The sequence below is a fragment of the Macaca thibetana genome, chromosome 1 (assembly GCF_024542745.1).
Source record: "Macaca thibetana thibetana isolate TM-01 chromosome 1, ASM2454274v1, whole genome shotgun sequence".
Taxonomy (NCBI): Eukaryota; Metazoa; Chordata; class Mammalia; order Primates; family Cercopithecidae; genus Macaca; species Macaca thibetana.
Genome location: NC_065578.1, coordinates 32671826 through 32698511, shown reverse-complemented (window position 1 = coordinate 32698511; position 26686 = coordinate 32671826). Strand labels below are relative to the sequence as shown.

The following is a 26686-nucleotide window of genomic DNA, read 5'->3' as shown; positions in this document are numbered from 1 at the left end:
GAACATAGTGAATGTTTAATAACAGCTGCTGTGGTTATTTCTGACAGTTAGCAAGTGCTAACTCAGCTTTAGCTGTATGGCCCCTGGCAGATTGCTTCCCTTTTTCAGGCTGTTTCCTCATCTTTAAAATGAGGACAGAAATGCTTGTATTTTTGAGTTGTGGAGGAAGTAAATAGCAAAAGACCAGCAGCGGTATGTACTTCTTCAAAAGATAACTTCCTTCAAAATAGGTATGCCATCAAAATGTAACTTCCTTCCAGGAATTCCTTACTGGAATTTCAAGGAGTCAGAGGAGAAAGAACCATCACCGTTTACAGAGCACAGAGCCTGCACTATTAACTCCCCACAATAGCCCTATTGATAATGATAATAATAAGCCTTAATAACAAATAGACATTATTGTACTTCCCATTTTGTAGATGAGAAAACTCAGATTCCAAAAGGATGTATAGCACTACTAAGTTTGCACAGGGAATCAAAACTCTGACATCTGAACCCAGGTCTTTCTGAATCTTCACACTATTGCACTGCTGGCAAAACGGGGCCTTGAGCCGTGGCTCAGGTGAGTTAGGAGGAAAAGAGCAGGTTGGGGTAGCAGTATGAGCAGAGGTATGAAAGGAGGATAGAATACGGGAATTGGAGAGGAAACAGTCTGGCTGCAGTAGGGGAAACACATGGATAAAGAATGGGAGATAGATAGGGTTAACGTATGGCCTGGTTATGGAGCATCTTAAATGCCAATAACTAACAGGGAGCCATGGAAGTTTCTTGAGCAGGGTCGGTCCACCAGGGTTATTTGCAGTGTAGAGAGTTCATGGGGAGGCACCATCAGGAGTCTGTTACAATGATCCAGGAAGTAAGTGCTAAGGATTTGGAACAGTGAGGAGCCAAGAAAAGGAACAGAAGTGTAGCTAGGAGAAGAGTCCTGCATGTAAGAGTTTCCAATTAAGGAGAACTGGCTGAATGGGTGTGTTGCTGCAAGAAATGTAGATATTCACTGATGTACACAGTTCAATTAATGTTAAAGAAATGTATTAAGTGTTTACTATGTACAGATTTTTTAGCTAAACTCTGAGCAAAATAAGGTCAGCAGCGTACATAGGGACTTTGCATTATTAGGGGGACAAGTTAAATATACACATTCATCCTGCACAGCACTGCTGGGATAACCTTCTGGAAGCATACCAGATCAGTTCACCCTCTGATTAGAAACCTTCCGTGGCCACCCCACACTTACAGAATAAAAGCTAACCATTTTGTTCTGGCCTTTGAGGCTACAGCAACTTCAACCTCCCTTCCCAACCTCATTTTCCACCACTTCTGTTCAATGACATTCTGACAAGGCAAAATTATTGGTGACCCCTGTACGTGGCCTAGCTCAGGGCCTAGGTCAGGGCCTTTGTTTCTACTCTGCCCTTCCTCTGGAATGCCCTCCTCCCTCCAAAGGCTTACATCTAAAATTCTCCATCCCTCAAAAGTCAAGTGCAAATGTCAGCTCGCCCAGGAGGTCATCCCTCACCCCCTCTCTTACAGGGCTCCTAGGAGTCCTTTCTGCCTCTTCTGAACTTCCGTTGCCTGTTGCCTCTATTTTCCTGATGACACTGACCACTTTTCACCTTTATTTATGCTCATGCGTTACCTCCCCTCCTGGAGCTGTGGTCCCTGCCTGATTCATCTTTGCAGGTCTCCCAGCTCTTAGCCCAGTGCCCCTGGCTCAACAGGTGTCAAGTGTTTGATGAATGAAAGAATGAATGAAGCAAGACCCAAGTATAAAGGTAGTTTTATGCCTAGTGGATCTGTGATAGTTCTTCAGTGACTAGTGATTGAACAATGAGTGGATCAAGAACATAATGACTACTTCACTTTAGTATATACGTATGCAAATCAAGAGGTTTTCTCACTTTCTTCACTCGGAGCATCATTCATTGATGCATTCATTCCCTCATATTCACAAATATCTGTTTGTTTGCTACCTGGCTGTGCCTGTGCCAGGTGCTGGCATTATATAAATGAATGAGATGTGGCCATGGTTCACAAAGAGCAGACACACATGTCGGTCCAGAACAAGGTGGTGGCACAAGGAGGAAGGGGAACGGAAAAGCAGGACAGGAGGAGATGGGAGGAGTCATTCTGGAAAAGGTGACCCTAGAGCTGAGTCCTGAAGGAGGGAGAGGAGGTTGCCAGGTAGCCAACGAGGAAGGTGGGTGGGAGGGTAATGAGCTTCTAGGCAGAGAGTGAAGCAGTGTGGTCAGCCTCAAGGAGCTGGAAATGGTTCCCGCAGCTGGATGATCACCTGCGATTTGGTGGGTGGCAGCTTTCATGAGAGATGAAGCTGGTGGCCGAGGCTGTAGGGAGCACAGAGGGCCTTGGGGCTGTGATGCTGCGTTTGGACAGCTCCTGGCAGTTTTGTGGAGAATGGGCGGAGTGGGACAGGCTGGGCCTGTAAGCACAGTGAGGAGGCTGTCTCCAGAGTGTGGCTGGGGACAGACGAGGAGGCCGGAAGCCGGGCAGTGGCAGTGGAGATGGAGAAGAAGAGAAAATTCAGGGAAAATTCAAGTGATCACACCAACTTTTCTCAACTACTGTTTGTGACAACAGCACACCAAGTACATGCGTACCTACTACCTACACCCAAATGGCGTTCCTATTTTGCCATATATGCTTATGTGCTTTCTTTGTTCTTCTCTTTCCATCCTTTTGTTTTCCTTTTTGCTGAGCCACTGAAAAGTACACCGTCAACATCATCATACTTCATTTCTAGGTGCTTTGGCACACATCCTCTAAAGAGAAGGATGTGTTCATCCATGGCATAGCAGCCGTAACCTACCTAAAAGGCACAGCCTCTGGGAATTAAGGAGAGCAGAGCAGATCTAGGTGTGGCTGACACAAGGAAATTACAAGAAGTTGATGAATGGATTTCTGGGCAGTAGTGAGGACCGTTTTCACTGATGAGAATGGTGGCTGTGGGGGTGGAGGGGAGACAGGAGATGCCCTTTCTAGCCCTCAGGAAGACAAGATCAAAACACATACAGGAAACGTCCTGTCCAGAGTAACACAGCAAGAAATATGAAGTCATGGGGTGTAGGGTCCAGCCCCATAGGGTCGATGGGTTTTTCTCCCCGTATGCAGAGACAAGAGATTGTAGAAATAAAGACACAAGACAAAGAGATAAAAGAAAAGGCAGGCCAGGCGCGGTGGCTCACGCCTGTAATCCCAGCACTTTGGGAGGCCAAGGCGGGCGGATCACGAGGTCAGGAGATCGAGACCATCCTGGCTGACACGGTGAAACCCCGTCTCTACTAAAAATACAAAAAATTAGTCGGGCGTGGTGGTGGGTGCCTGTAGTCCCAGCTGCTCGGGAGGCTGAGGCAGGAGAATGGCGTGAACCCAGGAGGTGGAGCTTGCAGTGAGCCGAGATCGCGCCACTGCACTCCAGCCTGGGCGACAGAGCGAGACTCCGTCTCAAAAAAAAAAGAAAAGGCAGTTGGGCCCCGGGGGACCACCACCACCAAGACGCGGAGACCGGTAGTGGCCCCGAATGTGGGGCTGCGCTAATATTTATTGGATACATGACAAAGGGGCAGGGTAAGGAGTGTGAGCCATCTTCAATGATAGATAAGGTCATGTGGGTCACATGTCCATTGGGCAGGGGGCCCTTCCCTGCCTGGCAGCCAAGGCAGAGAGACAGAAGGAGAGAGAGAGAAACAGCTTACACCAATTATTTCTGCATATCAAAGACTTTTAGTACTTTCACTAATTTGCTACTGCTATATAGAAGGCAGAGCCAGGTGTACAGGATGGAACATGAAGGCAGACTAGGAGCATGACCACTGAAGCACAGCATCACAAGGAGACGGTTAGGCCTCTGGATAACTGGGGGTGGGCCTGACATTAGTCAGGCCCTCCACAGGAGGTGGTGGAGCAGAGTCTTCTCCAAACTCCCCCGGGGAAAGGGAGACACCCTTTTCCCATCTGCTAAGTACTTAGTGGGTGTTTTTCCTTGACACTGATGCTACCGCTAGACCATGATCTGCTTGGCAACGGGCATCTTCCCAGACGCTGGCGTTACCGCTAGACCAAGGAGCCCTCTGGTGGCCCTGCCCGGGCATAACAGAAGGCTCGCACTCCTGTCTTCTGGTCACTTCTCACTATGTCCCCTCAGCTCCTATCTCTGCATGACCTGGTTTTTCCTAGGTTATGATTGTAAGAGCAAGGATTATTATAATATTGGAATAAAGAGTAATTGCTACAAACTAATGATTAATGATATTCATATATAATCACATCTATGATCTATATCTAGTATAACTATTCTTATTTTATATATTTTATTATACTGGAACAGCTTGTGCCCTCTGTCTCTTGCCTTGGCACCTGGGTGGCTTGCTGCCCACAATGGGGGGAATGCTGAGGATCCCAAAATGGGAAATAGTCCGAAGAAGGTAAAGATAATATCAGTCCTTAGTCTGGATGGCTTCTTGGAGCCACAGCAACCTCAAAGGAGCTAATGTGAAGTAAGGTCTTCCCAGTTTCATTGAGAACTGCAGAAAGATGGAGATAGAGTGGCAAGACACCATCCCTTCCTCATTCCCCCACCCCAGCCTGCCATCCCAACTAGTGTGCATAGTGTGCACATGTACAGCAGTACTTGTGTGCTTACTCAGTCCTCCCCCTTTCCCTCCCCTTCCCTCCTTCTTTCCCTCTCCCTCTCTCCCTCTCCTACCCTCCCTCTGTCTCTTTCTCCTCTCCCTCCCTCTCCCTCAACCCCCAACACACACACACACACACACACACACACACACACACACACACACACCTGTCTTGAATAACCAGCAGCAAAGTTAGGATAACTCACATTCATAATTAGACAAACACAAAAAGCCCCTTTGTGTTTGAGTCCTTATTTGGTTATTGTCTTTTTTATTGGAAATATCTTTATAGAATTTTTCTATATGCAAATTAGGTACTCTTTTTTGGGAGGGGGTTGGACAGTCTTGTTCTATCGCCCAGGGTGGAATACAGTGGCACTGTCTCAGCTCACTGCAACCTCCACCTCCCAGGCTCCAGCAATTCTCATGCTTCAGCTGGGATTATAGGCGAGCGACATCACACCTGGCTAATTTTTGTAGAGACAGGGTTTCACCGTGTTGGCCAGGCTGGTCTCGAACTCCTGGCCTCAAGTGATTCTCCTGCCTCGACCTCCCAAAGTGCTGGGATTATAGGTGTGAGCCACTGCACCCAGCCAGATAATCATTTTTTTAAAATTCAAAATTTAAACAAAGAAATGTATAAACTTGAAATGAAACGTTTCTACAGTCTTACTCTGTAATCTTACCCCTCCTCACATCCCACATAAAATAACTATTAATGGCTGTTTGCTCTACTTATTCTTTTGGATATTTTGTGTGCCAATATGTGCGTAAAGCAAATGTAATACACGTGTTTCTAAACCAAGTTCATCCACATGCGTGGCTCAGTAACTTGTTTTTTGTTTTACCACTTGATCATATGTCACCATCTCATCATGTCAATGTATATAGATCTACCTCATCCTGTTTGATGGGTACAGAGAATTATATTGTATGCATCACCATAATTTATTTAACCATTCATCTGCTGAATAAGTGAATCTTTTCAGCTTTTCACTCCAACATTCTTATTCCTGAATCTTCGAACAGTTGTCCCTTTATTTCCTTAGGATATATTTTTAGGAGGCAAATTTTGATACGTGACCTCAAAATTTCCTCTAGATATTGTAGCAATTTACGAGTCCACCAGAAGTCTATGAGAAGGCCTGCTACCCCACACAGTATCACTAGACATTGTCAATACTTTTTAGTCTTCACCGCTTAGATGGACAATAGGATATTTAATTGTCTTTGCTGCTTCTGGTTCTTTGTGTGTTTTTTGTTTGGACAATTTGTCTTTTTCCTATAGAGTGTTCAACTGGGCTCATTTCTAATTTCTAAATGAGTCTATAACTCATTTAGATTTCTCTTAAATCCAAGAATATTTAAGAATTTTTTCAGTTACTAAGTGGTTTATAGATTTTGTATGGTTTTCATTATTTTTATTTTGACTGCGTTGTGCCTTTTTTTTACTTTTTGAATGTTTTTCTTTTATTTATGTTCCATGGGCATTGAAGAATATGAAAGGAGTACAAGGGGCTATATTTCTTTTACATAAAATGTATTATGCTTTCTTTCAAACAAAATACATTATGCTTCTGTATTGCTTTTTTTTATTGTTAACTCTTCCTGTTGTTAGCTGATCTGTTGTAATTGGCTTTTTGTTCTAGTGATTTCAAAGTTCTATATCCCGTTTTTATTCTGCCAGTGATCTTGTGTTTTCATTAATTCAGTTCTCAACAGTAATTATCCTGTTCTTTACCCTCTTTTTATTTTGGAAATCTTGCTTTTGTTTTTATTTTGAGGAAACTACTTTTTCCGTTTCTAGACCACTCTTGACAGCCTACTTTTGTTTTTATCAATATGTTATCATCTTGTATCTCTGAGAATACTATTTGTGTTTTGTTTTACAATGTTGTCTGTTTTTTCCTGCGTCAACTGCATTTTGCACTTGAGCCATTTGGTTTGATTATTCAGCTGGATTCTTTATGTCCCATAAGTTTTATTGTTTATTTACTATCAAGTCATAACTAAGAGCTGGACTCTGGTACCAGCCTACCTGCCACTCTTATTTGCTATGTTGCTCAGGGAGCTCTTTAAGCCCTCTGTTCCTCAGTTCTCTTATCTTTAAGATGATAAGTAAAGAGGGTACCCTCCTTAAGGTTGCTATGAGGATTGAGTGAGCATATATAAAGCACCTAGAACATGACTGGCATGTAATTCCCAAATGATGAGAACTCCCACCTGGAGCTAGGTGGATTGTCAATTTTACCCAAACAGAGTATTCCTAAGCACAGCAGGCTGTAAGTCACCCCTAAAGGATCTCAGGTGGTGGGTGCTATACTGTAGGTGGGAGCAGGTGTGCCAGATGGGAAGGGACATGGGCTAGGCAGCAGGCTAGCCCATGAGGTTATTTCCAGGGGCACGGACAGGAGAAGCCTTTCAGGCGCATCTCCCTACCCTGCTTCAGCCCTGATCAAGCACTGGGGGTGACCAGAGGGATTTGTAGCCAGGTTTGCTCCAGCAAGCTGGGCAAGGATGGTCCCTTCCCAGGAGTGCCCAAGAGGCGAAGTGGTTGGCTACAGGAATCTATGGTCAGGCTTACCCTTGGGTGTGGTCCAAGCTGGAACATGGGTCCTGCTTGGATGTGTGTGACAAGAGTGGAATGGAAGAATGGGGTGGATGGGCCATTGCACTCCATCCAGGCCTGGCAGCTGACAGCAGGAGGGCAGACCCATGAGCTGCTCTCTCCCTGTCACCCTTGCCTGTGTCATCCGTACATAGAACACAGAAGTTTCATCCTGTAGGAGTGGAACCTCTTCTCAGCTTCTAGTGTTGAGCTGGAGGGTTTTGTTTTGTTTTGGTTTGGTTTGGTTTTTAATAATCAGTGGGCCAGCTCAGATAAAACTTGGATAAGAAAGGGAGGGAAAGCCTTTTGCTCTTGGTCCTGCGCCTCTATCTAACATTTATTAAATACCTATAGCACACCAGGTTCTGAATCAGTTATTACTGTCCCCATTTTATAGATCAGATCATCGAGGCCCAGAAAGGATAAATGACCTTCCTTGAGATCTCACAATCACCCCGGATTGTGGATTTTGAACATGTTCTGTCTAACGTCAGTCTTTGCTCTTTCCAGTCTGCCATTCAGGCTGTGGTCTGATTCCATCTAACAAAATATGCATTGAATACCTGCTCTGTGCCAGAGACTGTGTGATGCTGTGCAGTTGGAAACACAAAGACCAGACCAAGGCCAAGCCTTGTCTGCCAAGAGTTCACATTCTAGTGGGGAAATAGTCAAACAGACAGCTACTTCCAAGATAAAATAAATGCTATAAGTGCAAGCCAAGCAATGGAGTTCAGTAACAGAGAAGAGAGAGAGGGACTGTAGAGGCAGTCTTTCCAGGTAGGGGTAGGAGAGCAAAAGCATGAGCATAGGGGAAAATATAGGATCTGACCACGAAAGGGCACTCACTTGACGTGGCTGGAGCTGCATGCATGTGGGCAAATAAGGCTGTGTGGGTAAAGAGGAGTCTTTACACACTGAAGGCCAAGACGAGAACTCTGAATGGATTTCTCAGCATAATAAGGAGCTGTTGGAACATTTTAAAGACAGTAACAACGTTCAGTTCAATTTAAAAACTTGGAGCATTTACTCAGTGCTGGGCATGCTGCCAGGCACAGGGGTATAAATATAAATAAGAAACAGCTTTTCCCCTTGAAGGTCTCAGTATTATAGATAGAAATTATATCAGTTAGGAATGAAAATAGAAAAACGGACTAAAGCTGGCTTCAACAGATGGGGGTTCATTTTTCTCCTGGAACAAGAACCTGAAGGTCCCATCCAGACCTGGTACCGCTGCTCAGGAAGCCATAACCTTTCTTCTTGCTCTGCCATCCCGAGATTTTCATCCTCATGGCTACCTACTTGGCTGCCGCAGCTCCAGACATTATGTCTGTGTTCCAGTCTAAAAGAAGAGGGAAGAGGAAAGGGCACGGAGCTCTCTCCTAATGAAAGTTTGCTTGTGTATTTGGGAAGGACCACTATCCTTAGAGATGTTGTCCTATATCTCATTAGTCAGAACTTGCCACGCCTGGCAGGGGAAAATGGGAAATCAATTTTGCTTTGCTTTTAGAACCTCAATAGTAAAGAGAAATGAGAAGTTTGGAAATGAAGCACAGATCATCCAACCCACAGTTTCTGCTATAGATTCTAAGATAATGTGATAACTGCTATAGTAGAAGTATGCACGAAACACAATAGAAAAGTGTCTGCAAGGACAGATCATAATTCTGTATGGCAGTTGGGAGTGGACTACAGAGAGGAAGCACTTTTACACTTTAAAGAATCGTAGGAGCTCCCCATGCAGGGTGGAGGTGAGGCCCTCCCAGGCATGTGAAAGGGAGGAAGATAGGAATATACACAGCTGCTTCTGGAAGAGCTCATTGTCTAGGGGGGATATGAGGACTTCAGGAAGATCCGTGGCAGCAGTGCAGAGGATAAATTGGCTGGGAAGCCAGGGAGGAGCCTAGGAGCACTGTTTGAGGGATCCTGGTTATATTCAAAAGAACTGAGTCATTTTGTATGTGCAAATGTGGTTAGGGTTGAAGCTATTGTTGACTGGCTTCATGGAGGGGGAAGGAGGAAGGGAGAGGAGACAGTCCTCTGCTGACGTGCTTTCCCTACAGAGGTCTGGGACCCATGGAAGGTGGAGAACTTCTCACTCTGGACACTCGGATTTCTGCTCCTGATGCCCATAAAGCTCATATTTGGCTAATAGTCCTTGTTTTTTAACTTTATGGATACTTCCTAATGATTCACATATAGGGAAAACTGAAAACTCCATTCTTGGATTTTGGTCACCATGCAGCAGGCATTGGGGGGCATGGTTTTGATTAACCAGGACCCCTGCCCAGTGGAACTTGTCTTCCTGGGAGGATGCTGGGCTAGAAAAACATCTGGTTGTGCCCGAAACCTGGATTCCCTTGCTGTCATTTCAGATCAGTCACAGGGCAGCAATTCCCCACTGTGGTCAGTGTTGCCTCCCTCCAGCCAGCAAGTGGGCAGCTGGCCCAGAGGAGGCAGAAGGCACCAGAAGTGAAGCTTGCATTCACAGCTCTTGCCAGGAATTATGGCCGCAGGTTCAGTAGCTTCCAGAGGGTTTATTTCTGAGCAACTACAGCAAGTTAAACCTTAAACAGAGAAGGTCCATGTACTTACACTGCAAGAGCTGACCTCCTAAAGGAACTGAACAGAGAAGCAAACACACAGTGGGGTATTCCTTTGTCAGATTTAAGGCTTCAGCAAATCAGGGAATAGCCAAAAGGAATGTAAACATTTTTTGAAGGAGGGGATGTGGATAGCGTGGTAGGTATAAATGTAGCTTTGAGAATGGTGGCACTCTCTGGCCATTCAGCTTTTCGTGGAATACCTCTAGAGAAAGAAACTCAAACTACTTCAAATTATCCTTATACAATAATCCAACCGAGCTACACTGAGTAGTTGAATTGGCCAGCATGCATCAACTTGACTACCAGTTTAAGATCCTAAAACTGAATTCCAACATCTCTTAGTTGAATAAACTGTTCAACCAAAGAAATGCACATTCCCTGTGGGTTGACCATACTGAACCAGTATAGATCTCTCCCTTTCCAAAAATAAGTAAAGAAATAAGCAAAAAATACATAAAATAAACTTGTGTGATGCCACTTAACACATACCATTCATTAAAAGAGAAACATGTCCCTGAAAAAATACAAAATTTTTTTTCTAAAAATGTTTTACTATAATAGACAAGAAAATGTAAATGGGTATAGACATAATAATCTCATTTGAATATAAGAAATATGGATGATCAATAGAAGATAGATGATAGAATGCGGGAGGACAGATTCTGAGATAGACAGACAGTGATGAAGGTGACAAAGGATGCGAAGAAATTAAACACACAGTAACAACTAAAATCCACGACAGCAGCATTTGCCTTGTAAGAAATAAAAGCATTGAAGTAGTAGACAAGCTAGACTCTAAGTAATGAAAAGTAGACAAACATGGAAGACAGAGTGCCAATCCAGGAAGCACAAATGCAGAACAGCAATGAAACGGAGCAGAAGGAATAATAAAATACAAAAGGCTACCATCTCCCCTGGGGAAAAGGTGGGGAGTGGGGTGACCAGGGCTAAAATGTTCTCAGTGAAGTGAAAGGATTCATTGAATTTCCAGGCAAAAATTAAAGTAGATACAACGTGATGAAAAATGAAATCATTGCAAGGGGTGAGAGTGCTTACTCCACAAAGTAATTCAGGGCTCTAGGCCTTGGGTGAGGTAGAAGGGAAAGCAGGAGGCAGAGGCAACCTCTGGAGCAGATCAAGGGTATAGGAGCTCAGGATGGATCATAAAAAATCCCTACGAGCATTTGGCAAAACCAGCTCACACAAGCAAGTACACAGTCATCCCTCATTCTATAAAATATTCATTTACAAAACCACTACAACTAATCCAACCCTCCTAAGACTCCTTTTCTTTAACATAATACCAAAGTCCAAAGCCAGTGGTGTTATTGGTCCCAAGAAGTGTTGATTCAGCCAGGAAATATAATTCACTTACAAAGGTGACATATTATTCTCAGATATGCACAAAAGCCACATAAAATTGGCTCTCATAGGCTTCCTGAGGAACTTACAAAAACATTGTAGCAGGCTGAACAGTGGCCCCCCAAAGATGTCAGGTTCTAATGCATGGAACCTGGAAATATTGCCTTCTTTGGATCAAGGATCTCTGCAGCTGTGATTAAGGATTTTGAAATGAAGGGGCTATCCTGGATTATCTGGGTGAGCCCTAGATGCAACCACATGCAACTTTGTAAGAGAAAGACAGAGGTTTTGTACACGTAAAGGAGAAGGTGATTCAAAGACAGCAGTAGAGGTTAGAGTGATATAGCCATAAGCTAAGGAATGCCAACAGCATCAGAAGTTGGAAGAGGCAGGAATAGAGTCTATTCTGGAGCTTCCAGAGGGGGCATGGCCCTACTGACACATTGACTGAAGCACAGCAATACTGATTTCAGATGTCTGGCCTCCAGAACTATGAAAGAATAAATTTCTGGTTTTGTTTATTTTTGTTTGTTAGTTTGATTGATTGATTTGGATTCTCGCTCTGTTGCCCAGGCTGGAGTACAGTGGCGTGATCTCGGCTCACTGCAACCTCCACCTCCTGGGTTCAAGTGATTCTCCTGCCTCAACCTCCCGAGTACCTGGGGTTAAAGGCACCCACCACCACACCCGGCTAATTTTTGTACTTTTAGTAGAGACGGGGTTTCACCATGTTTGTCAGGCTGGTCTAGAACTCCTGACCTCAGGTGATCCACCTGCCCAGGCCTCCCAAAGTGCTGGGATTACAGGCATGAGCCACCATGCCCGGCCAAATTTCTGTTGTTTTAAGCCACCAAGTTTGTTGTAATATGTTACAGCATCCATAGGAAGCTAATACAGACATATAATTTTTAGCCTACTGAGATGTTTAGAAAAACTACTTGGTACTAAGAATTGGTGACCATGAAAGACTGTGCATAACTTGGGCCTGTAGTCCCTACTTATATTGTCAATGGTTTGATGGTTGGGGGAGGGCATAGGGAAAAGTAAAACCTTTTTAAGATTTACTGTCTTACATAAGAAGAAGTAAAATGGTATAATATATTATTTTTCTTAAATTGATGATTAGGGAAAATACAAGTTTAGGAGTACTTTTGAAAATGCTTAAAGACAACCACCCATAGAATTTAAAACAAAATGTGTACTTTGCAAATCAATAAAGAAAACTTAAAAACTAAGAAATATAACCCAAAAAAGCAAGAAAATATAATAAACAAAAGCATAAAACACAGCCAGGCATGGTGTCTCATGCCTGTAATCCCGGCACTTTGGGAGGCTGAGGGAGGTGAATCACTTAAGGCCAGGAGTTCGAGACCAGTGTGGTCAACCCAGCTTAAACCCCATCTCTACTAAAAATAGAAAAATTAGCCGGGCATGGTGGCACGCACCTGTAGTCCCCGCTACTCAGGAGGCTGAGGCCCGAGAATCACTTGAACATGGGAGGCGGAGCTTATTGTGGGCTGAGATGACGCCACTGCACTCCAGCCTGGGTGCCAGAGTGAGATTCTGTCTCAAAACAAAACAAAACAAAAAAGCATAAAACAGGATGGTGGAAATAAGCTCGTATTATTACCAACAGTAATGGCTAACTGATATAACAGATAATCCCCAAATCTCACAATAAAGGTTAATTTTTCACACACTTCACAGTCCAGTGCCACTCTGCAGTGGGAACAGGGTCCTGGGTGGGGCTGGAGGTATCTATCCCACAAAGTAATTCAAGGCTCCAGGCCTCATGTAGAGAAAAGAGAATGCGGGGAGTGGAGGCAGCCTCTGGAGCAGATCAAGGTTACAGGAGCTCAGGATGGGCAGGAGACTGGGAGGGTGACCGGATATAAGGCCCAGAGCACAAAAGTGCTATCATCTGAGGCTTCTCTGAAGGATCGGCAAAGAACTAAGGTCAGGTGCCTGAGCAGAGTGCAAAACTCAGATGCTGAGCAAAGGGTCTGCAGAGGGAGCAAACACAGGCTCCCAGAGAGAGGCCCCAAGATGATGGTGCACAGGGAAAGGAAGCCAATACGGTAACGTGTAGAGCAACTACTGACTGACCTGTGGCAGGGAAAGCAGGAGTTGTAAGGAGCTATGAGCTGGGAAACATTCATATTGCAAGGCAAAGATTCTTGGGTTGGATAAAATTTAAAAGAATGCTGCTAAACAGAAGAACAACAAAATTTCAAAAATAAAAGGTTGGGACAAAAGAATAGCATGAGAACACATGGAAGTAAAAAGCAGGGATCACGATATTGCTTTTCTTTAAAAAAAAAAAGATAAAATTCAAGGTTAAGTAACATTAAAAGAGACACAGGGAATGCTTTCATATGATCAAATGCATGGTCCACAATAATGCTAACAGTCGTGAATCTTTCTGCACTAAGTAACCTAATGAGAAAACATAAAGCAAAATCTGTCAGAAATATGAGGAGAAATTGACAATCCTTATAGGAAACTTTAGCACATCTCTCTTAGTCAAGTAAAAAATATAATAAATTGAACAAAAATGGAATTATTTTAGGTGATTTTACTATTTGATGATTTTTAATACTATGTGCTAGATGCTTTATATGTGATTTCATTTATGATAATACTCTTAGCAATGCTGCTTGATAGATTGAAATTACAGCCATTTTACATGGGGTAAACTGAGGCTCTGCCGGGTCACCAAATTAGCTCTCTCAGAACTAGTATTTGAGGCCGGCGCAGTGGCTCACGCCTGTAATCCCAACACTTTGGGAGGCCGAGGCAGGCGAATCACAAGGTCAGGAGATTGAGACCATCCTGGCCAACATGGTGAAACCCCGTCTCTACTAAAAATACAAAAATTAGCTGGGTGAGGTGGCATGCACCTGTAATCCCAGCTACTCGGGAGGCTGAGGCAGGAGAATAGCTTGAACCCAAGAGGCGGAGATTGCAGTGAGCCGAGATGGCACCACTGCACTCCAACCTGGCGACAGAGCAAGGGAAAAAAAAAAAAGAACTACAATTTGAACCCAGGTCTTTGGCCCCACAACCAGTGTTTTTACTTTATGGAAACATTTCTTCCAAGGACAAAGATACATTGGCCCCTCACAGAATCCCTGACACCGACAGGGCAGACTCTGGACTCTGTCTAGTGATAGGCAGTCTCAGAGCCTCTGGCTACAGGGTGATGAGGAAGAGAGGGCAGCTGGCCGGAGGTCGCCCAGCACGTTAGAGGGAAGCACAAGGTCACAGCCTAAGTCCAAGACACCAGTCATTACCCTGGAACATTCTGCGGCATTTTCAGTGACCTGAAGCCCAGTTTTATTTTTCCACTTTAGAAAATAACCAAAGAATCTTTTATTTCTTTTGAATGCCAGCTGGTCCCTGAAGAGAAAAGCCTTTTATTTTGCTCTAGACACCAATGCTGGATTTGGGCTTTGGGCTGTCTTCTCAGTTTTTGCTCTTTGGATAGCATGGTACTTAATTATTATTGTCTGCTGTTATGATCATGGTTTAATTGTTAGTTTGCAGCTCAGGCAGCTTAGAGGGGGGCATTTGATAAAACAAGTATTATTTTCTTATTGCCCTTTCCAATGTCACCAAGGATAATCTCATGTGGGGACAGGAGTGATTTCTGACCCCCTTTCCCCTGCAGCAGCTGTTCATTCACGTGCCATTTTCCCCTAATGTAAAGATCCACCATCGTGACTCACATCAGTGAAGGGTTTATTGTGTTCCTGCGGTGGTGGCTGTTGGTTAGGAGCATCCAAAGCCCTTTCATATTCTGGGGCCCAGTCAGAAGGCAAGTAAAATCAACATGTCAAGGTGCCATGAATTTTTTTTCTTTTCTCATTTTTGCATGCCTTTCCAATTTGCAATGGGATAGAGATAAACTGCCTATAAGCAGGGAGGTGGGAACCTTTTTTTTTTTTTTTTAATACCTAGTGTATCCAAGTTTCCTTCAGACTAAAAGAACTGAGGACCATAATCCCAGAAGCAAGTTTTGCCTGTGGACAGCACTTGAGAGGGACAGGCCCCTGCAGTGAGAATCTACTGTCCTCCCAACTTCTCAGATCTAGGCTCTGGTAGAAAATCTCCTGTTGCTGAAGCTGAGTGTCATGAACCTTACACTAGCCTCAACAAAGCACAGTGGAGTCTCAGAGGGGGCTGGTGGGAAGAGGTAAGGGAGTGAGGGCCAGGTGGGTGCACCCTTAGCTAGGGCCTGCTGTTAGTTGGTGGGGGGGAGGGTGGGTGTTGCAGTGGGAGGTGGAACTCTGAAAACACCATGAGGAAAGGCATGTGGAGATCTCAGATTTGAACAGGAATATCTGCACATCCCAGGATGTCCCTGCAATCAGCAATGAAGTCAATATCCAGCCCCCGCAGGGCAAGCAGAACTTCAGGGCAGCCCCACCAAAGAATGGGAGGGAGAACCAGGGGCCCAGTGAGACCCAGCTACCTGAGCTGGCATACTTGCTGGAGTTAGACTGCAGATTATCATGAGTGCCCAAGATGCAACCCAGGCAAACCAGATACCAGACTTAGGAGACCAACTCAAAAGCCCTTCTTTGGTGGAACCCCTTGCTCGCTGCCCTCAGCACTGCCCCAGCACCAGGGAAACTGCTCTCACTAGGAGAATGGGGACTATGACTTCCGTGCTTCTCTGCAGCTTGGACATTATCACCATTCCCTGAGCCACCGCTTCAGCTCTCAGCCACCCGCACCTCATGCTTTGTCTTCCTGAAGAGCTTGTCATTTCCTGGGTGGGCCAACCTCTACATCCCATCTGTATCTTTGCATACCCTCTTTTCTCTGCCCACATTCTGTCCCCTTCTCACCCTCCTCACCCACTCCCTTCATCTGGACTCATCCTGTTAATCTCTCATCTCTCTTTTCTCTTATAAAGATATCAGACTCAGCTCAGTAGTTACCTGTCCCAGGAGGCCTGGTCTCATCTCCCTGACCTAAGTTAGGGACCTTCTCTGTAAATACCTTTACTGTAGATTGTACCACAGGCAGGGGGTGGAAGCATGCCATATTCCTATCTGAATCACCAGTGCCTTGTACTTACTATTTATAGATTTAAAGTATGACTATCAGTATCACTATAGGCTCAGGGAACCTACAGGGCTGAATTTAAAAAGTGTGAGACTGTGGTTGCAGTATCCCAGTTTCTCCCAGGTTTAGACTCAGCAGCGAGCTCTGGCCCAGGTTCTGTGTGGCTAGATTCTATGTCTTTGGTAGTGTAGAGCACCAAAGATACAGCTGTAAGATCCAAGGGGCTGGATGTGAGTGGTGAAGGAAGAGCTCAAAACTTCCAGAGAAATAGGAAGTATCTTCCTTAGTATATAGGATTTGTTTGAGTTGCCTCTTGTAGAGTGACAGATGCTTGGCAAGGACAGTGGGTGAGTTTGGATGAACCACAGGGGTCCCTGAAAGCTGGTGAGCCATTCTTTCATTCATCAATTCAATCAGACAACATTCACCAAGGGGCTAGTACAGGTCAGGCCGCATGCTGGGTACCGGAGATATAGAAGTGAATGTGACACTGGCACAAGAGTTAAGGGATTCAGCAAGACAGGGAAGTCAACAGATGACTCTGATAGAGCAGGAGCCTGTAGAGGGAGCATCTCTCCAGACTGCAGGGATGGGGAGGATGAGGAGAAGCCTGTGGAAAAGCTGCCCACTAGATGTGAGGCACCTACCAGTACACATCAGTCAGGGGGTAGAAGAATTTACTAGGGCTGCTGCAACAAACTGAATAGCTTAAGATAACAGAAATGTGTTTTGTTCACAGTTCTAGAGGCTAGAAGTCCAAAATCATGTTCTCAGTGGGCCAAGGTCCCTCTGGAAATGCTGGGGAAGAATCTGTCTCATGTCTCTCGTAGCTTCTGGTGGTTGCCAGGAACCCTTGGCATTCCTTGTCTTGCAGACACATTACTTCTATCTGTGCCTCCATCACATGATCTCCTTCCCTGTGTCTCCCTCATGTCTCTATATCCAAATCTCCCTCTCTTTTCTCTTATCATGATATCAGTCATTGGATTTAGGGCCCACCGTAATCCAGTATGCCCTTCTTGTCATAACTTGATCACATCTGATTATATTTCCAAATAAGATCAAAGTCACAGGTACCAGGGGTAAGGACTTGAGCATATCCTTTTGGGGGACACAAGTCAACCCACTACAGGTGGCATGGGGGCATGTGCAAGGGGAACTTCCAGGCAGAGAGAAGGCTCTGAAGCAAGAGAATAAGAAGGAAATCAGTAAAGGGTGAGAAGAACGGGAGAAGGCAACTGGGGCAGCCCAGGAGGGACTTGGTGTGTCCCCTCGGAAGTCTGACTTTATCCTATAGACAAGGAGGAGAGACTGGGTCAGAGGAGCGGTTCAGAAGGATCACCCTGGTCCTGATGGAAAAGGTGGATTGAAAGAATGGGAGGGAAACTGGATCCCGGAAGGCCAGTTACACTTTCAATGCCTCTGAATATGCTTTTCCCTCTTTTGCCATCTTCTTCTCCCTCAGTTTCTCCACACTTTCCTTTCTTCAAAACTCTTTCAAAGACACTGCCTCCTTGAAGCTTTCCTTGCCTCTTCAAATTAAAAGAAGAAGATGGTGTAAAAGAAAGTCCTTTGGTGCCAGACATGGTTTGAATACCGGCTGTGACCCTTGCTAGTTGCCTCTGTTAATCCCTTGGAACTTCAGTTCTTCCACAGCAAAATAGTGAGAATTCACTCTCAACTGCAAGGTGTTATGAGGATACTCGGCAATGTACATAAAGCAGTTGGCACATAGGAGATTTTCTACAAACATTTAGCTCTTTTTCTCCTCCGGTTATTTTGATGGCATCTTATTTATCCCACTCTTTAGCACCTATGGCATATATTATTATGTTTTGGGTGTCTCCTTCAATAAGTTTCCTCCAGGACAAACGCGGAGCCTTGCACATTTCTGCAGCTCTCAACACAGAACTTGACATGCAACGTGCTTCATTCCTCTTCCCTGGAAATGGCCTGTTTTGTGTTTGTGGCCCAAAGAAACGCGCATGCAGACAAGCAGGTCATCAATAGGAAGGCAGATCTTTTCACCTCTTTCCCCCACTTCAGTTTCTCCTACCTGGGGGCACAGTGCAAGGGGGAGGGGGCCGAAAACTTTTTTCAGGATATCAAAAGTCAGAAGAAGACCCAGTGTTCACCTACGGGGGAGCTGCTCACACAAACCCCAATGTCTGGTATGGCCTGGAATTCTCTCTATTGATCAGAACTGCTCATTAGCATTTATAGACTCTGATTTCTATAAGATGAGAAAAGTATTCAATAAGAGTCTTAATAAATGTTGTTGGGTTTGGCAAACCAAGTCTTTACTGGCGACCATCAGAGGTTTATAATAAAAGGGGTCACTGGCCCCCTGTGGCAGCCCCTAGCTAATTTCCCTGCATCCACTCTTGCCCTTGTCAATCTTTTCTTACCCAGGCACCAAGAGTGATCTTAAAATGTAAATCGGAACCTGTCAGATCTCAGCTTAAAATATACCAGTGACTTCCCTCAGCTCCTATAGTGCACGCCGAACATCTTCCCCCCACCACAGAGTCCCGCCAGCCCTGACCCTGCCTGCCTCTCCTGGCCCAGCGTCAGCCTCCATGGCCTTTCCATTGGGGCCTTTGCACATACTGTCCTTTATTCACCACAGGCTTCCTCCCACCTCTCGCCCTGCCTGCTGTCCACATGGCTTGGCATCTTGCTTAAATGCCACCTCCTTAGAAGGTCTTCTCCGGCCACTCTGTCTGAAGTGGATACTCTGCCTCAGCACTCTGCCATGTCCTGCCCTGTGCTGGACACAGCTGATAATTTTTGAGTGAGTTTGTATCTGGGGGGTTATTGCCCATCTCCAGAAGCTCCCGGGGAATGGCACCCTGTCTGTCATCTTCACTGTTATACTGCAGCACCCCGCATATGGGAGGAGCTTAAGTGAACGAGTGCCGAAAGGGGCTTGAACTTGAGCCTCTGTCCTTTCCGTTGCCAACTTGTATTGTTTGTGCACACAGAGAACCCCGCCTCCTCCTCCCCTCTTCTGCACTCCTCTCCACAACATCAGTGCCAAGCCTTTCACTTTGTCTGTTTATCAGATCAGCTAAGCCGAATGCAATGAACTGGCATTTTTAATTCATATCAGCTTATGTATGACTCACATGTAAACTGTTGATGACTGATAGAGCCTCTCCAGCCCCTGCCTAGCTCTCAACCACAACCTCTTCCTCCTAGAGATGTGGGCAGCATAATCAGGAGAAAGAGTAGAAGCACTAAGGTCTGACCTGGATTAGTATTAAATAATAGCAATTCCAGCTTACTGTCTAACCAGCCCATGACCTTGGGCAAGTTACCTACCCTCTCAGAGCCTTAGTATTCTCGTTGTTAAAGATGAGACTAGTCCTACCTACAAAATAAAGATGCTTGCATGGACTCCATGGGCTAATGTGAAAGTGCCTTATACACAGTGGTTGTTATGGAAACACATTTTCTTTCATGTCTATTTAGTCCCCATATTCTTGCTTTTCTCAGCTTCCTGTCAGACTGGGGTTTCATTTATTCATTCATTGATTCACTCACTCATTCATTCAGTTGTTCACCCTCAGGATTTCACATGGCCTCTAGAGTCAGTCTCTAACTAGAGCACGATAAAGCCCAAACTCCCATAGCTAATTTTGAGACTCTCGTTCTCTTCCCTCTCACAATCCAGCTGTATTCTCTATGGCATCCTGATACCACCTGAACTCAAGTATGGAGTTGCCTTTCTTCCCGGACAGCTTCACCTTCTGTCTGCCTCCGGATCTTATCTCATGTTATTAAATCCAAAGAAAGCACTCTCCTTTCACGCCACCCAAACTTCAGGTCTCATTTCCTTTTGCCTTCCCTGATGAGTGTGGCGCACAGCAACCTCTTTTCTGAGAGCACGTACAGCCACACCACACGGCTGGCACTTGGTCTCCTCTTGGCTGCCGATTTCACAGTGCATTGATCACTGCAGAGAAAGCAGAGAAGGCAGGGGGCAGCCTGGCACAGCAGTGAGTATGCATGTTTGTGCTCTGTCCTAGGGATCTCCTTCTCCCTCTTTTCTATCAAATGTGGGGCCCTAGCCTCACACAGGTCCGGGTTTTGAGGAATCCTTTCCTATATCTATAAAAGATTCCACCTAGGAAATCCAAGAGATTCTCTTGGTTTCTAAGAGTACTAACTAGTGACTGAAAGTAAGAAACACACACACACACACACACATATATATATATACACATATATATCTGACAATAAATAACTAGAAAATGTAACTAAACATTAAATCTCATTCACAATAGAACCAAAACCATAAACTTATGGACTGTCAAAGAGGAAATGTAACAAGAGGTGTGCAAAGAAGAAAACCATAACAAAGATGAAAAACATAAAACTTTGCAAAGTACGTAAACTAAGTTATCTACAATGTTCCTGTCAGGGGAAAATTAGTAACACAAAGATATCAATTATCTCCAAATTAATCAATGTGTGTATAATTCCAATCAAAATCTCAATCACATTTTTTGGGACTTGGTAACCATAAAGTTCATCTAAAAGAGTAAATTTGGGGAATTAGTAAGTTTTAGGTAAAAAAATCAAAATTTGAGAATATGGAAACCCAAGTAAGCTGAGTAGCTGTATTCCTGGTACCACAAGTAGATTCTAGTATAGGGAAAGGAGAGACCACTGGAATTGAGAGAAGAGTCCAGAAACAGCCCACAACCAAGGGGACATTTCAAACCAGTAGGAAGAATCAGGATTCTTCAGCTATGAGCGTGTCATCATCCATGGGCATCATGGGCACCATCCAAAATGTCAGACACATCCTAGGCAAGCAAGGCCTGGTTCCACACTCATGAAAATTATGATCTAGTTAGGGAGAAGCATGGTCTACAAATAAGTACACTAAAGATAGACTGGTAGATGCTACGGAGGGAGTAAACAGATGTTTTGGTAGGCAAAGTGTGGAAAAGGCTACTTTAGATAGGTGTTGGGACAATTGAGTGTCAATTTGGAAGAACAATGAACTTATTAGCCTCAAAAAATGAAACTAGCCAGGCGCAGTGGCTCACACCTGTAATCCCAGGACTTTTGGAGGCTGAGGCAGGAGGATTGCTTGAATCCCAGCATTCAAGAGCAACCTGAGCAACATAGAAAAACCCCATCCCTACAAAAAATAAAATTAGTCAAACATGGCGGCATGTGCCTGTGGTCTCAGCTACTCAGAAGGTTGTAGTGAGCTATGATTGCACCACTGAACTCCAACCTGGGTAACAGACATACCCTGTCTCAAAAAAAAAAAAAAAAAAGAACAAAAGAAAAAAGAAAAGAAAAAGAAAGAAACTATACAAGTCCCAGGAAAGTATTAAAGTTTTGATTAAAGTTTTGTTTGTTTTTGAGTCATTGGGTGGGGGAGAGGTTTGCCCAAGCATAACATGACATCCAGTATCCTTAAAGGAAAATATTAACATATTTGATTACATAAAATGAATCACTTCTATACCAAAATGGATACCACAAACCAAAGTTAAATGAGAAAAAGTCACCAGACACTAGGAGAAAAGATTAGCAACAACTATATCATATAAAAGAGAAATCAAAATATATAAGATAAATAAAAGTCATAATATATAAGTAGAATTTTAAAAGTTTGCACCCGTCAATTAAGATGGATAAAGAATTTGAAAGATACAAGTGCCCAGTAAATATGTGCAAAGATACCCAACCTTACTAAATCATCTAAACTCAAAACTGCCAGCAAGATTCCACTGTGGCCTAGCAGATGGGGGAGCATTTTCATAAAGAATATATTTACAACATTATAATATCTAATGTTGATGAGGTGAAGTTTAGAGAGAATAGTAACATCAATACTGATTAGTGAGAATATAAATTTAAACAATCACTTGAGAGGATTATTTAGCAGGATTTATTTTAAAATTTTTAAATAGATGCCCTTCTCCCCCCAGAATTACTTTGGCAAGTCAACTGAAATATCCACAGAAATGCAGAAAGCTACGTAAATATGGGAATGTTCCTTGCAATTTCATGTGAAATTGTGTTATATAACAATGTCTGTTTCTGCAGGAAAAAAAAAATGAGGGTGATGTTTTGTCCATGATGTAGTATTAAATGAAGAAAGAAAGTTATAGAAAACTATATAAAATATGTCTCATTTTGAGGGAACAATGTATATGTGCGCTCACTGAAAAAGCTCTGCAAGCATATGTACCAAACCTACTATTAATTGAATAGCTCTGGAGAACAGGTTGGCTGTGTGAAAGAGAGACTTTTTTTAAATTCAGTACATCTGTATATTGTTTGCCTTTTCTCTGCCTCGAGTATGTCTTATTTTTAAAATTTAAAAAGATGTTTTTAAAAAGAGATAGTGATAAATGGATTGGATCCTGAAACACAAAAAAAGACATCAGTGGAGAAACTGGTGAAATTCAAATAAAGTCTGGAGTGTAGTTCATAGTAAGTGTGCCAACATTGCTTTCTTAGTCGTGACAAATGCACCATGGAAATGTAAGATGTTAGCAATAGAAGACACGGTGAAGGGTCTATGGGAACACTGCACTATCTTTGCAACTTTTCTGTAAGTCTAAAATTGTTCCACAATAATAAAAAATGGATTAAGAGAGAGAATCACACAGGCTTGTAGCCAAGATATCTTTGGCTGTTGGAATCTTTGGTTCCAGAAAAATTCAGGTTACTACTTGAGCTCCCTTGATCTGAGAGCTCTGTCTGTGTCCTGCAGACCCCCACACAGGGAGACCCCTATCTGGCCTCCTGAGGTCTGCAGAGATTATCTAAGACAGGCCTATATATAGCTAATATCCCCAGAGTTCTGCTCTGGGAAACCGAGGTATGAGGTCACCCCTACCTGCACCGTGGCTGGGCCAGCTTCTCAGAGACTCCACAGTTCCCCCTGCCTTCTAGCCCCAATTATTATTTATTTTACCTATATCCTTTGTCCAAGCCAGATCCTGCCTTCTCAGTATTCCCCTCCCAACCTAGAATGGTAACAATATGGGCTCAGGGAGAGGTCTGTGGGCTATGTAAGGTTGAGGAGAGGGATGCAGTCTGACAATGGCAACATGGAGCTCATAATAAGAAAAGGATGCACAGAAGCTACACTTCTCACTCTTGCACCCATTGCTGGAGGCCCCATTGGGAGGAGCTGGCCTGGTGAAATCATAAGGATGCTGCCAGACGCTGCCTTCTCTCCCTTCCTGCTGGGGCTTCATAGGTTTAGGGCTTTGTAGGTTTAGGGCTTTGTAGGTTTAGGGCCAGGCTTCGTAGGTTTACAACCTTCTGACCAGAAGCCCCTGGAAAGAAGGGGCTGAGCCCAGATGACCGCTGCCTCTTCTCTCCATGCAGGCTACACTTCCTGGTGTTTGACACAGAGGAGGTTCACGACGTGCTGCGCATCTGGGATGGGCCTGTGGAGAGCGGGGTTCTGCTGAAGGAGCTGAGTGGCCCAGCCCTGCCCAAGGACCTGCACAGCACCTTCAACTCGGTCGTCCTGCAGTTCAGCACTGACTTCTTCACCAGCAAGCAGGGCTTTGCCATTCAATTCTCAGGTCTGTGCGTGCCCTCTGCCAGCCCCACTCCACATATCCTGACACATGGCACCCACCTCCCTCTGGCCCTCGCTTTCCTTCACCCCTCAGTCCATGTAAGGATAGTTATTGAGCATCTGCTATGTGCCTGGTACATAGTTAGCACCTGTTCAAATGTCTGTGCTGAGCTCACTCTGGTAGGGAAGACAGGTGGGTTAATAGACACTTACATGCAAATAGATAAGCATCTGGATGGAGACATACGGACTATAATGGTCACCTTGGAGCATCAAGGAAGATGTTCCAGAAAAGATGATGTCCAAGCTCAGACCCGAAGGACAAGCAGAAGTTACTCAAGAAAAGAAAGTGTTTCAAGGAGCAAGTAGTCATCTATGACAAGGAAGGGTGCCACTGAAATGGACTTTGGAGGACTTGTGCATCCCTATTACATGGAAAACAGAGAAAATGGCATCTTAGGTGCAAAGAACACATGAACAAGTGTAGATGCAGGAATGTGGGTTCCGGAAGTGGAGGGCTACCCCATGTGACTGAAGCACAGGGAATGAGGAGGGATGTGGGAGGTACAAGTAGATGGTGGCTTGGGGCACGGTTATGAATGAGCTGATGGGACATGCTGCACGCTCGGGTTCTTAGTTGAGTGCAGGTTTCAGCAAAGACTGGAAGCCAACATAAGTCATCTACGTTTTATTAATTAGGCACTGCAATAGCCAGTTATGGAGGAGCATGACAAAGAGCTACCCAAAATGGCCAATGCTCAAACATCCAAATCCCAGTATGAGATAATTTATATGACTGGTCCTGCCTCTCCCTGGAATGCATCATCTCATCTCCTCTGAAGTGCCTCTTCCATCATTCCTCTCCCTGAACAAGTGACTCTGCCTCGGTTTCTGCTCGTGTTTATTATACAGCAGCTGTCTTCATTACCATCTCCTTACTCCACCGTGTGTGTGGTGGGAGGGAGGGGGGAGTTTCCATGGTGATTCCAGAGCGATTTCTTGTGGCACCTGTGCCACGGCTTTGCCCCCGAGCTCTTTCCCAGTTGGTGTATCAGCTAAGGGTGGTTGGGGTATATCCCTGGCACCACTGAGATTGTTACAGAGTTGCAAATCCTGCTTCTAGCTCTTTTCTTCTACGTCTGTCATCTCCGTGAAAATGAGCATTTAGCAGCGTGGGGAGCAGATGAGAGTCTCCGGCATCACGTTGCTTAATACTTATTAATTTGTTCATTTAACACTCATGCATGCTTCCAGTCTAGCATTTTCTGTCTATTCCTAAGAGTTCCATGGAATGCTAATTGATATTGCAAGGAAAAAGAAGTTTGCATGATCAAGTGATGCTGGGGAGGTGCTCAGGCTGATGCAGACCTAAGGAAATGTTCTGCAATATGGGACCTCTGAGAACGTTTGCTATACTAATGCACTTAAATTCAAAAGATGTCTGGTAGGTCACAATTTCCAAACATATTCCATCATGGATGACTTTTTTCAAGGCCATCTCAAGAGACTAACGTTTCGTGGAACAAACTTGGGAAATTGCTGGGATAAGCAATGGAAGGATCTCCTAGCAGTAAGGAGGGTAGAATGCTAAAGAGATGGCTCAATCCACTCTCTGGGGAAAGGAGTATTATGCATAATTAAAACCAGACATATTTTCTCCAACTGTGCCCAAGCTGATGGGTATGGCTTAAAAAAAAAAAAAAAGTCCATAATTGTGCTGACAAATTCCCTCACAGATTTGCATTATCTGACCTCCACTGCGTCCTCAGTGTAGCCACGCGGGACAGAGTCCCTGGGTGCTCTCCTATGCTGTATGCAGGCTGCTTTCCCATGCACTGCCCAGCTCATAGAAGTCCTATTCATCCTTCAAGGTTCATCTCAGATGCCACTGCCTCCTAATCTCCCCATTCAGAGTAAAATTGCTGTAGCCCACGGCACCCCGGCACTTTACTTCTATTTATTCAGCGCATTGTCAATACCAGGCATTCTGTCTCGTCTTGAAGCTGGGCACGTATTTGACATCCCACTAAAAGCTCTTAGAAGACAAGGTCATGCCATGCCTCCCGACTCTCTCATAGTGTATGTATACAATAGGTGCCCACTCACTGCTTAGTAAGCAAATGGGCACATGAAGATACGAACACATGAATGGATGGTTTTCTCTAATATAAGAGTTTCCTTGGGCAAGCTGCCCTTAGCATTGCTTAGGCAGAGTAGCATGGTCAAAGCTACCTAGCTTGGGCTCCAGAAGGTCATGACAGCATGGCCCAGTGTTATGGACATAACCAAGGTTTGGGAAAGGTCACCTTCCCTGTTGCTGTCATCAGTTAGCAAATACCAGGACTACTCTAGGGAAGAGAGAACGGCTCACCCCATGTTAACTTTATAGTGTGTATTTGACAGGGGATTGTACAGAAATGCCAGGGACGATTAGTGCAGGCTTGGCTTTATTAAGTAAACATGACTGTGTAACATCTAACATCCTGTCTGTACCACGTGGATCCAGCCTTTCCCCAGGTGCTTCGCCAAGCAGCTCCAATTCAGGAGCATTAAAGAGAGAAAGTGAGAACAGAAAAAAAAGGTGAGCGGGAAGCATAATCACAGCCATCTATTGAGTAGGTGCCACATTAAGCTCTCCACTACATCAACTCTTATAATTTTCACAAGACCCTTACAGTATGGGCACCATTATTACTCCATGTTGCAGATGTGGGCTCTGAGGCTTCTCATACAAGGTCATCCAGTTAATAGCAAAACCCATGTGTGTGAGTCTTAAGCCTAAGCTCTTAATCATTGTACTCTATTCCCTCCCATATAAATA

General features: G+C 44.4%; 1 protein-coding gene across 1 annotated transcript in view; it reads left to right on the top strand.

Annotated features, from left to right (window-relative positions):
* The window catches only part of CSMD2 (CUB and Sushi multiple domains 2), a 653486-nt gene that overhangs the window by 477955 nt on the left and 148845 nt on the right, over positions 1-26686 (top strand). The window contains exon 26 of the mRNA XM_050747220.1: positions 23667-23869. Within this exon, the coding sequence (XP_050603177.1) occupies positions 23667-23869 (203 nt within the window). The remainder of the gene's footprint in view (positions 1-23666; positions 23870-26686) is intronic.